The 14,553-nt window shown below is 45.4% G+C and overlaps 1 protein-coding gene across 2 annotated transcripts in view; it reads right to left on the bottom strand.

Annotated features, from left to right (window-relative positions):
- ALDH3A2 (aldehyde dehydrogenase 3 family member A2) overlaps positions 1 to 14,553 on the bottom strand; it is a 96,344-nt gene that overhangs the window by 29,831 nt on the left and 51,960 nt on the right. For both annotated transcript variants that reach the window (XM_073573496.1, XM_073573506.1), the window contains exon 9: positions 7,788 to 7,887. In XM_073573496.1, the coding sequence (XP_073429597.1) occupies positions 7,788 to 7,887 (100 nt within the window). The remainder of the gene's footprint in view (positions 1 to 7,787; positions 7,888 to 14,553) is intronic.

Genomic DNA, 14,553 nt, shown 5'->3' with positions numbered 1-14,553 from the left:
TGACGGAGGTCGGCGATGAGATCATTTCCGGCCCGGCGGCCGGAAGTGCTATTTAAATGCCCGCTGTCAGCTTTGACAGCAGGATTTAACTAGTTAATAGGCGCGGGCGGACAGCGATTCCGCTCGTGCTTATTGCGGGCACATGTCAGCTGCTCATAACAGGCTCACCACCGGAGCTCACCTCAAAGCAGGGGATCCTTACCGTTACCGTTGACGTACTATTCCGTCATCAGTAAGGAAGGGGTTAAGTAACGCCATATAGATTCCGAAGAAAATTTTGACACAGAATAATATTCACTTCTGGAGTGCTCAGCTCCATCACATACAGACCATACCTGGACGGTAAGGTATAGGTGCAATGCTGATCCTTAACTGAATTTCCAATTAAACTATGAATCATTGACGAATAGTGGCCATAAAAAACACAACAAGAGATGTCCATAAACTTCTCCAAACTGAAGCATAGGCATATGTAGAATTCTTATATTCTCTTCTATCAATCCGATCCACAAATAACAGTTATACCGAATTTAATGCATACCTTTAAAGTAATTACCCCACCCCAGAACGGCATGCAGAGAATTATTGGTCCGATCACTCAGTTTTTGCTAAACCCCAAGGGTAACCAAGTTCCCGGACCAGGAAGCATGGCGCCAGCGCCCCTGAGATGGGCGCCCCGCCACCCTCCCATTATAAATTATTAATGATGTCTTTTGTCCTCTCCAAAGATCAGGAGCCTGGGCAGCCATATACTCAGACCTCAATTCCACCATTCCAATGCCCACCCCCATAATCCCATAAGGCAGTACACTCAGAAGGGGGGGTAGATGTGACAACATCAGATTAACCAATATATAAGCATTTTAACAAACCTATATGGGAATAAGCAGTAGTAAAAGTATAACCATCAACCATTTCAGTAACCAAGTCCAGGCATAAATATAAGTATTTCAAGAGATTTAGAACAATAGTATGCAAATGTCAGTCAATCACCATCATAAGTATAAAATTCAGTGCACACAGTAAGCTTTACCATATTAATATGTACTAATCATTACTACTTCTGGCGCCCCTCTCTCGGAGATCCACTCCTCCGCTTCCATCGGGTTCTGAAAGAAAGTTACCCTCTCACCATCTACCACCCTAAGCCTGGCTGGGTACGCCATTGAATAAATCACATTAGAGCTCTTCAGGAGCCTCTTAACTGAAGTAAATGAGGCTCTTTGCTTCTGTAAGTCTGCCGAAAATCCGAACACAGCATCACAGTAGTATTTTCATAATTACTTGGGCCTTTCGTGCCAATTGCAGGATATAATCTCTATCTTTCCAGTTGAGAAATCTGGCCAGTAGGGGTCTTGCAGGCACCCCCAGAGGATTCAGTCTCCCAGGTACATGGTGTGCCCTTTCCACAGTGTACGCAGTAGAGAAGGTGGCCTCCGGAAACAAAGTACGGATCCATCGTTCTACAAAGTCACTCGGATTATTTCCTTCAGCCCTTTCCGGCAATCCAATGATACGGATGTTATTACACCTCACTATTTTCTAGATCATCCTGCTTTTCTACGCATAACACCAACTTTTATTCTAGCACTCTGATACGCTCAGGCAAAGGCGCTGTTTGGTCCTCCAGACTTGAAATTCTATCTTCCGCTTGTTGGACTTTCTCACCCAAATTTGATGCGTCATTACGGAAGAGTCCCAGGTCAGTTTTAATCTCCTCAATTTTTCACGTTAGTTGCTATCCAGGACAGTACAGCCTCCCTAACAGTTGTGCGGACACCTGTTTCAGAGTGGGCTCTGTGTACACATCCTCTGATTTCTGAGACACTGATGTCTCTTCCTGAGTTGGTTTATTGGAGGATCTTTGTGTGATCGTCAGATTGCTCCTGGCATAGGTCTTTAGCTTATCAGCTGCAGATTGCGACTTGGAAGGCTCATGATATCTACTCCGAGATATATGTATAATGTAAGATTGTGGCTGATTAATCAGTATGCTTTCAAAGGATAGTGATAGCGGCTTGGATGTTAACAGAAAAAAAAAAGAAAAAGGGATTACAGAGTCATTTCTCTATTTAATGTGATTGCAAAAATGTGCAACAGGCACAATTTCCAGAACAGGCTGGAATGCTAGATGCTGGTTGTAGCATACTGCTTCCAAGTCCATAGGATTTAATGAGTTACGCACTGTCGTCTTTACTCATAAAGATGGCCAACGGAGTACTTCACATCCAGCCCCAAGACTCTCATCGCAGCACACGTGGATTGTTCTCGGAGGCTGCCGCGCTCCTTGCCCCCACACCTCCTCCGTGGGGACCAGTCACCAGCCGGGGAGCACCCGCCAAGGCTTTGATACAATCGGTGCAGGTATGTGGACCAATAGGGGAGAGGGAAAGGGGGGGGGAGAGAACACCTGGAGCGCTGCGACCGCGCTATACCGGGAGCCCACACCAGGGAATCTCCTCAACTCACACGTCCTCGATGCTCTTCTGCCATCACCGGATTCCCAGGCAGTCTGAGCCTTCCGCTGCCCGCGATGGAGATAGCAATCCTCAGCCTCTTCTGGAACTCCTGCTCTACGCAGTTAATGACGCCTGCAGATCCCTTCTGGAGCCTTTTTTTTGGCCGTTTATTGTGCGGTTTAAATGTTTTTATATTTTGATAGATCAGACCTTATGTTGTACACGACGATCACAATAAGGTTTATTTTTAAAATTTATTTACCTCTGAATAAGAAAGAGGGCAAATAAACTTTAAAATTTGTTTTTTGATAACTCATTTTATCCTCATACTCATGATGTTTTCCTATAAAACCTAGCTTGTGGCTGGTCTTCATAGTAGGACCAAGATGGCACTCATGGGGGCCTTCAACAGGTCCCTGGCTGCCATGGTAATCCATTGGCTTCTCGCAATCAGAAGCCACGGGGTGCCTATGCGACACTTTAATCCTGACCAAATGTTATTAGCATCATGAATATGAATTTGCATCTAAATGTCAACTGATTACACTAATTTTGTTAGAATTGGAAGACAATCTGAGCTTTAACATGTGCTCACTCCCCTAACTGCTGATGCTGGAGACAGAAGAAACAATGTTTAATTCTACCCATGCAGAAGATTCACTTTTAAGGGTATGTGCACACGTTGTGGATTGTGCTGCGGATCCGCAGCGGATTTGGCCCTGCAGATCCACAGCAGATTCTGCTGCGTTGTACAGTACCATTCTATTCTATGTAAATCCAAAAACGCTGTGCACATGCTGTGGATTTTTCCGCGCAGATTTGCTGTGGATTTGAATCCGCAGAAAGTCAATTCTTTGTACGGAATCCACAGAGGTTTTGCACCTGCTCCATTATAGAAATCCGCAGGTGTAAAAATGCAGAGGAAATCCGCACAAAATCTGCAGAAAATCCGCAGTAAATCTGCACTAAATCCGCAGGTAAAACGCAGGTCATTTTACCTGCGGATTTAGCAAAATCCGAGCAGAAAAATCCGCAGCACAATCCGCAACGTGTGCACATACCCTTACACTCTCCCTATTTAAAGAAACAACGAACAAAAGACCAATAATTCATGCTTCTCAAGTAGTTGGGAGAAATACAGTGCCTACAAGTAGTATTCAACCCCCTGCAGATTTAGCAGGTTTGATAAGATGCAAATAAGTTAGAGCCTTCAAACTTCACACAAGAGCAGGATTTATTAACAGATGCATAAATCTTACAAACCAAAAAGTTATGTTGCTCAGTTAAATTTTAATAAATCTTAAACATACAAGTGTGGGTCAATTATTATTCAACCCCTAAGTTTAATATTTTGTGGAATAACCCTTGTTTGCAATTACAGCTAATAATCGTCTTTTATAAGACCTGATCAGGCCGGCACAGGTCTCTGGAGTTATCTTGGCCCACTCCTCCATGCAGATCTTCTCCAAGTTATCTAGGTTCTTTGGGTGTCTCATGTGAACTTTAATCTTGAGCTCCTTCCACAAGTTTTCAATTGGGTTAAGGTCAGGAGACTGACTAGGCCACTCCAACACCTTGATTTTTTGCCTCTTGAACCAGGCCTTGGTTTTCTTGGCTGTGTGCTTTGGGTCGTTGTCTTGTTGAAAGATGAAATGACGACCCATCTTAAGATCCTTGATAGAGGAGCGGAGGTTCTTGGCCAAAATCTCCAGGTAGACCGTGCTATCCATCTTCCCATGGATGCGGACCAGATGGCCAGGCCCCTTGGCTGAGAAACAGCCCCACAGCATGATGCTGCCACCATCATGCTTGACTGTAGGGATGGTATTCTTGGGGTCGTATGCAGTGCCATCCATCCAAACGTCACGTGTGTGGTTGGCACCAAAGATCTCGATCTTGGTCTCATCAGACCAGAGAACCTTGAACCAGTCTGTCTCAGAGTCCTCCAAGTGATCATGAGCAAACTGTAGACGAGCCTTGACATGACGCTTTGAAAGTAAAGGTACCTTACGGGCTCGTCTGGAACGGAGACCATTGCGGTGGAGTACGTTACTTATGGTATTGACTGAAACCAATGTCCCCACAGCCATGAGATCTTCCCGGAGCTCCTTCCTTGTTGTCCTTGGGTTAGCCTTGACTCTTCGGACAAGCCTGGCCTCGGCACGGGAGGAAACTTTCAAAGGCTGTCCAGGCCGTGGAAGGCTAACAGTAGTTCCATAAGCCTTCCACTTCCGGATGATGCTCCCAACAGTGGAGACAGGTAGGCCCAACTCCTTGGAAAGGGTTTTGTACCCCTTGCCAGCCTTGTGACCCTCCACGATCTTGTCTCTGATGGCCTTGGAATGCTCCTTTGTCTTTCCCATGTTGACCATGTATGAGTGCTGTTCACAAGTTTGGGGAGGGTCTTAAATAGTCAGAAAAGGCTGGAAAAAGAGATAATTAATCCAAACATGTGAAGCTCATTGTTCTTTGTGCCTGAAATACTTCTTAATACTTTAGGGGAACCAAACAGAATTCTGGTGGTTTGAGGGGTTGAATAATAAATGACCCTCTGAATAAACTTTTCACAATTTAAAAAAAAATTAAACAAAGAAATAACATTCTTTTTTGCTGCAGTGCATTTCACACTTCCAGGCTGATCTACAGTCCAAATGTCACAATGCCAAGTTAATTCCGAATGTGTAAACCTGCTAAATCTGCAGGGGGTTGAATACTACTTGTAGGCACTGTAACTGTCTGCAAAAAGAACATTGATGTGACAATTTCTACTCATGTTTTTCTCTTATTGCATTTTTTGATGTTTTGGTCTTTTTTTCCCCTTTACAGTGTTTAACAAGTGGATTAATTTTATATTTTGACACAGCAAACTTTTATGAACACAATGACACCAAGTTTGCTATTTTTTGAAAAAAATAAATTTTTATTGGAAAAATGGGGAGGGGGGAATTTAAAATTTTATGCTTTTTTTTTTCTTAATTTATTACATTATTTGCTAACCCTTTTAGGACAGTTGAACCGTCTACATACGATCACTTAGAATATTTACTTCAATAACATAGTATTGCATTATACAGTCATGGCCAAAAGTTTAGAGAATGACACAAATATTATATTTTCACATGATCTGCTGGCCTCTGGTTTTTATGTGTTTGTCAGATTTTTTTATCACATACAGAAATATAATTGCAATCATATTATGAGTAACAAAAGGTTATATTGACAGTTAGAATGAGTTAATGCAGCAAGTCAATATTTACAGTGTTGACCCTTCTTCTTCAGGACCTCAGCAATTCTCCCTGGCATGCTCTCAATCAACTTCTGGATCAAATCCTGACTGATAGCAGTCCATTCTTGCAAAATCAATGCTTTTATTTTGTCTGAATTTGAAGGTTTTTGTTTGTCCACCCGTCTCTTGATGATTGACCACAAGTTCTCAATGGGATTAAGATCTAGGGAGTTTCCAGGCCATGGTCCCAAAAGCTCTATGTTTTGTTCCCTGAGCCATTTAGTTATCACCTTTGCTTTATGGCAAGGTGCTCCATCATGTTGAAAAAGGCATTGTTGATCGCCAAACTGCTCTTGGACGGTTGGGAGAAGTTGCTCTCGGAGGACATTCTGGTACCATTCTTTATTCATGGCTGTGTTTTTAGGCAAGACAGAGAGAGCCCATTCCCTTGGCTGAGAAGCAACCCCACACATGAATGGTTTCAGGATGCTTGACAGTTGGCATGAGACAAGACTGGTGGTAGCGCTCACCTGGTCTTCTCCGAATAAGCCGTTTTCCAGACGTCCCAAACAATCGAAAAGGGGATTCATCAGAGAAAATGACTTTACCCCAGTCCTCAGCAGTCCACTCCCTGCACCTCTTGCAGAATATCAGTCTGTCCATGATGTTTTTTCTGGAGAGAAGTGGCTTCTTTGCTGCCCTCCTTGAGACCAGGCCTTGCTCCAAGAGTCTCCGCCTCACAGTGCGTGCAGATGCACTCACACCTGCCTGATGCCATTCCTGAGCAAGCTCTGCACTGCTGGTAGCCCGATCCCGCAGCTGAAACACTTTTAAGAGACGGTCCTGGCGCTTGCTGGTCTTTCTTGGGCGCCCTGGAGCCTTTTTGGCAACAAGGGAACCTCTCTCCTTGAAGTTCTTGATGATGCGATAGATTGTTGACTGAGGTGCAATCTTTCTAGCTGCGATACTCTTCCCTGTTAGGCCATTTTTGTGCAGTGCAATGATGACTGCACGTGTTTCTTTAGAGATAACCATGGTTAACAGAAGAGAAACAATGAAGCCAAGCACCAGCCTCCTTTTAAAGTGTCCAGTGGTGTCATTCTTACTTAATCATGACAGATTGATCTCCAGCCCTGTCCTCATCAACACCCACATCTGTGTTAATGGAGCAATCACTGAAACGATGTTAGCTGGTCCTTTTAAGGCAGGGCTGCAATGATGTTGAAATGTGTTTTGGGGGATAAAGTTAATTTTCTAGGCAAACATTGACTTTGCAAGTAATTGCTGTTAAGCTGATCACTCTTTATAACATTCTGGAGTATATGCAAATTGCCATTAGAAAAAATGAAGCAGTAGACTTTGTAAAAATTAATATTTGTGTCATTCTCTAAACTTTTGCCATGACTGTATAGTTAAAGTCACAGTTTCCTATGTTAGCCAGTCAGGCTGGTCTTCATAGGAGCACAGTAGTAGTAGACCTCCAGCTGCCATAGAGACTCTTCCGGCATGCTGCAAGCACATCACCAAGCAGGCCCTCAGAACTGAGTGCCCCCTGGGGTACGAGCTCTAAATGCCAGTCAAGAGCTTGACAACATTTAACTTGTTAACAGTAGCAGATGGAACTTTGCTCCACCCAATGCTGTTAAGAGGCAGACAGTGGCTAAATATTCGAGGCATCACCTGCTACACATCATCAGCTCCTGAGCCCACTCCATACACCTGTTCTACACATGCACCTTACATGTATGGCAAGGGGTTAATGGTTGTCGGAGGAATCTTCTGCCACACTGAATGCACTTGGGCACACAAATCATCTAAAGCAGCTCCCTTTGCAATTGCTGACAAATCGTGTCTAGAGACGCTACATGCCATGTTTGCACGTTTATGCCGCGCAGGTGCTTATACTCAACTCTGATCAAGGCGAAATATTTTGAAAATTGCGTTTCCATTGTTCATCATTTACATACCATTAGTATGTCTAGGTTTTGTGATTTTCATACAGCCACAACGTTTTCTTCTTCATGTTGCAATTTCAATGTTAAGCAGTGTGTCAATATGCTATAGGTTATGATTTTTCACCTGTATTTTTAACATATACTTACCAACACCTCCAAAAGGTAATTCTTTGACTGTGAAATGCATTATAACATCATTTCCAGTAACTCCTCCACTTGATGTCTGAGAAATCATCTTTTTTATTAACTGAAACATAAAGGTAAATGAGAGGCTATTATTGTATCAATAAAACAAAATCTACAAAAATAATACCTACCTCAGCCATGATTATAGTGACATAGTAATTGTTACACTGCCCATAGTCTAGTCTGGGGTTGTCAGTAAACCGGAAACGACACAAAGTTCCGTTCCGGCACACTAAATGAGCAGTGAAGTCCGTTTTGTAAATGTAAGACCCTGTTAAGGTTTATTATCTTGCCTCTGTTCAATGTGCATGTCAGAAAAAGCTCTCAACGCACATATTATCCCCTTAACGCCATTTTCTGTTTACCCTCCTCTTCTTCCCTGAGCCATAACGTTTTTAGATTTCCATCAATATGGTCGTCTGAGGGCTTGTTTTTTGTGGGATGACTTGTACTTTGGAACAACACCATTGTTTTTACCATATAGTGTATAAAAAAAAGCAAGGAAAAAATTCAAAGTGCGCTAAAATTGCAAAAAAAACCCCACCATGGTTACTTACCGGTAGCCGTTTTTTCCGGAACCCATGACAGCACCACATGAGGGATCCGCCCCGCCAGGACAGGAACCTACTGAAACATAAGGGGCGGCACCTCTTCCCCGCTTCAGTTGGATTACAGAGCATTTGAGAGGACTTCCCGGTTAGTTACATATTTATCCAACACCACATCACACAAATACACCAGACTATCGTGCACACCCAAACAGTGGAAAAATGGGGGGAAATATACGGGTGCTGTCATGGGTTCCGGAAAAACCGGCTACCGGTAAGTAACCATGGTGGTTTTCCCTTCACCCATGACAGCACCACATGAGATATTCTGGAGACTTCGACACCTTAGGGAGGGACCACCGCTTGCAGCACCCTTCTACCAAAGGTCAAGTCAGCAGAGGAGGATAGATTTAGTCTATAGTGTCTAAAGAAAGTTGAGGGTGAGGCCCAGGTAGCGGCCTTACAAATTTGCTCTATTGATACCTCTGCTTTCTCAGCCCAGGAGGTCGCCACGGCTCTGGTGGAATGAGCCTTGATGCCGTCAGGAACCGGGACGCCACTAGCTGAAAAGGCTACACTAATGGCCTCCCTAATCCATCGGGCAATAGTCCCCTTTGACACTCCATAACCTTTCCTAGCCCCCTGGAAGGCTACGAATAGGGACTGGGACCTCCTCCACTGGCTGGTTATAGACATATACTCTACTAGGGTTCTTTTAACGTCTAGGCTATGAAATTTCTCCTCCCCTGGGTTTTTCGGATTCTCACAGAAGGAAGGGAGGACAATTTCTTGGTTTCGGTGAAAGTTAGTTACTACTTTCGGCAAGTAAGCCGGGTCTGTTCTCATAACCACCCTATCCTGGTATATCTGGGTATATGGTGGGTTGACTGAGAGGGCCTGCAAGTCACTAACTCTACGTGCCGACGTTAGAGCTACTAAAATGATGGTTTTTAGGGTGAGGTTTTTAGTTGAAATCTGCTGTATGGGTTCAAACGGCTCCTTCGTAAGGGCTTCCAGCACCAGATTTAGATCCCATGGAGCTATTTTTGGTAAGGAGACTGGCCTAGATCTGTGGCAAGATTTTATGAACCTGACTACCCATTTGTTTGCCGCTATATTGCAATTGTATAATGCACCCAGCGCTGAAACCTGTACCTTGAGGGTATTAACCGCCAGGCCTAGCTGTAGACCTGTCTGCAAGAACTCCAAGATGGACTCGATTGGGGGTTCTTGACTTAACGGTTTTCCCAGGAATTGTAGAAATTTCTTCCACGTCCTGCCATATATGTTGGTTGTTATTGGTTTTCTACTTTTCATTAGAGTAGTCACCAACCCCGGGGAAAAACCTTTATCCCTCAAAAGTGCCCTCTCAAATTCCACGCCGTCAGATGGAACCCCTTGACTTGTTTGTGGAATATCGGCCCCTGAGCTAATAAATCTGGAATTTCTGGCAGTACCCACGGGTCCGAGAGAGACATCATTTGCAGTAGTGAAAACCACGGTCTTTTTGGCCAGAACGGGGCTATGAGGATTACTCTGGCTTGCTCGTCTCTTATCTTTTTTATCACTGCCGGGATTAACGCTACTGGGGGAAAGGCATAGCTCAGTTTGAACAGCCACGGGATTTGCAGAGCGTCTACTGCCCACGGGTTTTCCCCTGGGTATAATGAGCAGAACCTTCTCACCTGCCGGGTGTTTTTGGTGGCAAAGAGGTCGATCACTGGCTGCCCCCATAACTGTACTATCTTCTGGAATATTACACGATTTAAGGCCCACTCTCCCTGTTTTAACTTGTTGCAGCTTAGAAAGTCGGCTTGAATATTTTCTGTCCCTTTGATGTGTAGGGCCGTCAGGGAGGTTAGATGTTGTTCTGCTTTAAGAAAGATTCTTTTGGCTTCGTCCATTAGGGAGTTTGACCTTGTCCCTCCCTGGCGGTTGACATACGCCACTGCCACTCTGTTGTCTGACATAATTTGGACATTTTGACCCTGTAGCCTGGGAATGAATGCCCCCAAGGCTCTGTTTACCGCTCTTAACTCTTTTAAGTTGGAGGAAGCCTTCTGCTCTAGGTGACCCCAGGACCCTTGGGCTATTTGTTCTCTCAGGTGTGCCCCCCATCCCAAGGAGCTTGCGTCCGTCAATATTACATCGGACACGGGCCTGTGCCACAAAGTTCCCCCTGCTAAATTTGTGCTGTCTAGCCACCAAGTGAGAGAGTTTTTCCCCTTTTCGGAAAGTTCCAGCTTCCCTTCTAAACGCCCTTTCAATCGTTTCTGGGCTGACAAGATTTCCGTCTGTAGTTGTCGGGTATGAAACTGTGCCCAGTTGACCGCAGGGATACAAGCTGTTAGCGTGCCCAACAGGGACATTGCCCTTCTTAGGGTCATGCGCGGTTGTTGTATTGCTGTAAGGGTCATTTCTCTCACCTTCTCTAGTTTTTTCTCTGGCAAGAGACAAACTTGACGGTCGGAGTCCAAGACGAAACCTAGAAATGTTTGTTTCCTTAGGGGTTGAAGTTTTGATTTCTTTAAGTTCACCATCCAACCCAGTCTTTGCAGGGTTTCTGTTATTTTCTCTACTTGATGTGCGCAGTGATGTTCTGAATTGCCAATGACCAGAAAATCGTCCAAGTAAGGCACCATAATCACATTGTGGATTCGAAGGAAAGCCGTCATTTCCGCTATTACTTTCGTAAAAATTCTTGGCGCTATGGAGATGCCAAATGGAAGAGCTGTAAATTGAAAGTGTCTGAGGTCGCCCTGGATGTATAGGGCTACCCTCAGGTATTTCTGGTATTCTGGGTGCATCGGGATGTTGTAATAGGCATCCTTCAAATCTATTACAGCCATGAAGCAGTTGTGGTGTAACAGCTTTATGGCCGAAGACACCGATTCCATTTTGAATGTTTGGTTCATGATCCATTGATTGAGGCGTCTGAGATTTATTATCGTTCTGAAGGAGAGATCTGGTTTTCTTATTAGGAAGAGGGGAGAATAGAACCCCTTTCTCTCTTGATCTTTTGGGACCTCTATTAGAACTTGTTTCTCCAACAGTCCTAAAATTTCTGTTTCTATGGCTGATTGCTCCCCTGGTTCCTTTCTGACGGGGGTCACCACAAATGAAGCTCTTGGATGCTGGAAGAAAGGGATTTTTAGGCCATTCTTTATAATGCTCAGAATCCAATTGTTGGCCGATATTTTCTCCCATTCTTGAGAAAAGAGCTTCAATCTTCCCCCCACCGGAGGGCTGGCGTCATTGCGGGGATTTTTTGGCGGTTGAGGTAGTTCCCCCAAACATGAATCCTGGTTCTTTTTTCCTCTTGTCGTCCCACCTTTTCCGCTCTCCCGGGGGACGGCCCCGATTGAACTTTCCCCTCCGAAAGGGCGGTCTCCTTTGATCACCCATGAATCTGGGGAAGCCCTTCTTTTTATCACCGGCCTTCTCCAAAATGTCATCCAGGTTTTTCCCAAACAGGAACTGCCCATCACATGGTAACGAGCATAATTTCGCCTTAGATTGAATGTCCCCAGGGCAGCCTTTGAGCCATAACGCTCGTCTTGCGGCGTTCGATAGCCCCGCTGCTCTTGCCGTCAACCTCATCGAGTCGGCGGAGGTGTCAGCCAAGAAGGCGGCAGCTCCGTGTAGCAAGTACATTTCTCCTAATATTTTCTCTCTTGGTACCTTGGAGACTAATTTTTCTTCAAGTTGTTGCAACCAGACCATTAATGACCGGGCTGTGCAGGTGCCGGCTATTGCCGGTTTCAGACCCCCTGCCGCTGCCTCCCAAGTGTGCCTTAGGTATGAGTCCGCTTTTTTATCCAAGGGATCTCTCAAAACCCCTGAATCCTCCAGGGGCAGGGCCGACTTCTTGGAAGACCTAGACACTGCTCCGTCAATCTTTGGGACCTTGTCCCAGACGTCCGTGTCTTTAGCCTCAAAGGGGTATCTTCGCTTTGAAGAGGAGGGAAGGCTACCTGACTTCTCCGGTTTCTTCCATTCTTTTTCGATTAGGGCCTGAACCTTGTCATTGACCGGAAAGGTACGCTTCTTCCTTTCTTGCAGGCCGCCAAACATTACATCCTCCAGCGATCTCTCTACCTTCTCCTCTTGCAGGCCCATAGTGGACCTGATGGCTTTAAGGAGCGCGTCCGTATCTTCTACGGGAAAGCAAGGTCTGCCCCCCCGTATCACTGTCTGAGGACGAAGATGATCCGTGCTCAACTTGATACTCCGAAGAGGAGGAGCCTGACGAGGAACTCGGGGAGGCTCTCCTACTCTTACTCTTCTTTTTTAATAATTTTTTAAGTGAGCCCTGTACCTCAGATTTTATTATCGATATGAGGTTTGTTGCCAGGCTCGGCACCTCTTTAGCCATAGTCCGCTGGATACAGCTGACACATAAGTCCTTTTGGTAGTCTTTTGCTAAAGGGCTGTGGCATATGGCACATTCTCTATTTTTCTTTTTGGATATAGCTTTTTTGCCTCCCTAAAGAAAAAAGAAGACATAGGAAGGTCTATTATTGTCTAACTTTCACGGAGATCACTCACCACCCAGGAAAGACGGGTATCGGGCTCTGGGGCTGCGAAGGAGCGTGCGCTCTGCGCTCTTTTGATCTCGAGGAATCCCTCGATCGGTGACTCGGACGGCTGCTGCTTTTGCCGCTCGAGCGGCTCTTGCGACCAGAAGCTTGCGATGGGGGCAGAGACAATAGGGACGGTGAGCGATCCTACTGAGACGCCATTGTCGCCCCTGCAGCCGCTTCTGCTCCTTCTTTTATGCGGTGAGTGAGCCCCCATTACCCCTCCCCCCCGCCGCGACCGCCAGCCGCTTCTCCTGGCCGGCATCGCGCCCGGCGCCATGACCGTCGCGTCTTGATGACGTCAGCCGCCCCACGTCAGACGCCGGTCTCTGCTCCCGGCTTCCCCTGCATGCAGGGGAAGGAACGGGCACGCGCGCAGGGGGAGGGCGGCACATGGAGGAACCTCCGAAGGGAGGACATCGGAGCGTGCCCGCACGAACCCGGGGCCCGTATGAGGAAAACCCCAGGGACTGCGCTACCAGCTGCCGACGGCCAGCGTCGCAGGTAAGCCAGCCCTGCATTTTTACACGCCGGGACGGCCCTGGGTCTTTTCATCCTGACAGGCACCGCCGCTGTCAGAGGGATTCCTTTCCAGGACAGGAACCCAACTGAAGCGGGGGAGAGGTGCCGCCCCTTATGTTTCAGTAGGTTCCTGTACTGGCGGGGCAGATCCCTCTCTCATGTGGTGCTGTCATGGGTGAAGGGAAAAAGTGCAATTCCACAATTATGGGTTTTTTTTTTATTTTTCAAAATGTTCACTATATGGCAAAATGGACCTGCCATTATGATTCCCCAGGTCAGTACAAGTACACAAATTCCACACATGTATAGGTTTAGTTGTATTTAATTGGTGGGGAAAAAAATCCAAAATTTGTATGAAAAAGTTTTTGTGTTTGTCCCCATTTTCCGAGATATCTAGCGTTTCAATTTGTTGGGACCTTGGGCTGTGTGATGGCTTATCTTTTGTGCATTTTTTATTGATACCATTTTGGGGAAGATACAATGTTTTGATCACCTCTTATTGTAATGTTGTGGCAGCCCAAAAACATAATTCTGGCATTTTGATTGGTAAACAGCGTTAAAAGGAAAACAATCTGATTAATTTTTTATTTTGATAGATCGGACATTTCTGAAAGTAGTGATACCAAATATGTGTATTTTTTATTTTAATTACCGTATTTGATTTTCAATAGGGCAAAAAGGGGGGTGATTTGAACTTGTGCTTTTTTAAACTTTTTCTCTTTTTACTGTATTTAATAGTCCCCTAAGGAGATTCGAAGTTGCGATCGTCAGATTGCTTGTGCTATACACAGTGCAGTGTTTTAGCCCTGTTATGTATAGCAGAAAGAACAATCTATGAACGCAGACCACGAGCCAGTGTTCACAAGAGTATTGTTATGACAGGCACGAGGGTCTTCTGCAGAGCCTCAGCTGTCATGACAACCCAATGGCGCCCCGCAAACATGTGACAGGATGCTGACAACAATCCAGACTGACGCAATTAAATCAGCTGCCATGTGCGGGGACAGATGCGAGCTCAGCGTCAAAGCCCACATTAAAATCAGAGACACAACATGTGACGTCATATGTTGTGAAGGA

The sequence above is a fragment of the Dendrobates tinctorius genome, unplaced genomic scaffold (genome assembly GCF_039654945.1).
Source record: "Dendrobates tinctorius isolate UK_male_01 unplaced genomic scaffold, ASM3965494v1 ptg000007l, whole genome shotgun sequence".
In the NCBI taxonomy this organism is placed as follows: domain Eukaryota; kingdom Metazoa; phylum Chordata; class Amphibia; order Anura; family Dendrobatidae; genus Dendrobates; species Dendrobates tinctorius.
The sequence above is the reverse complement of the archived record's forward strand: the minus strand, read 5'-3'. Positions and strand labels throughout refer to the sequence as shown.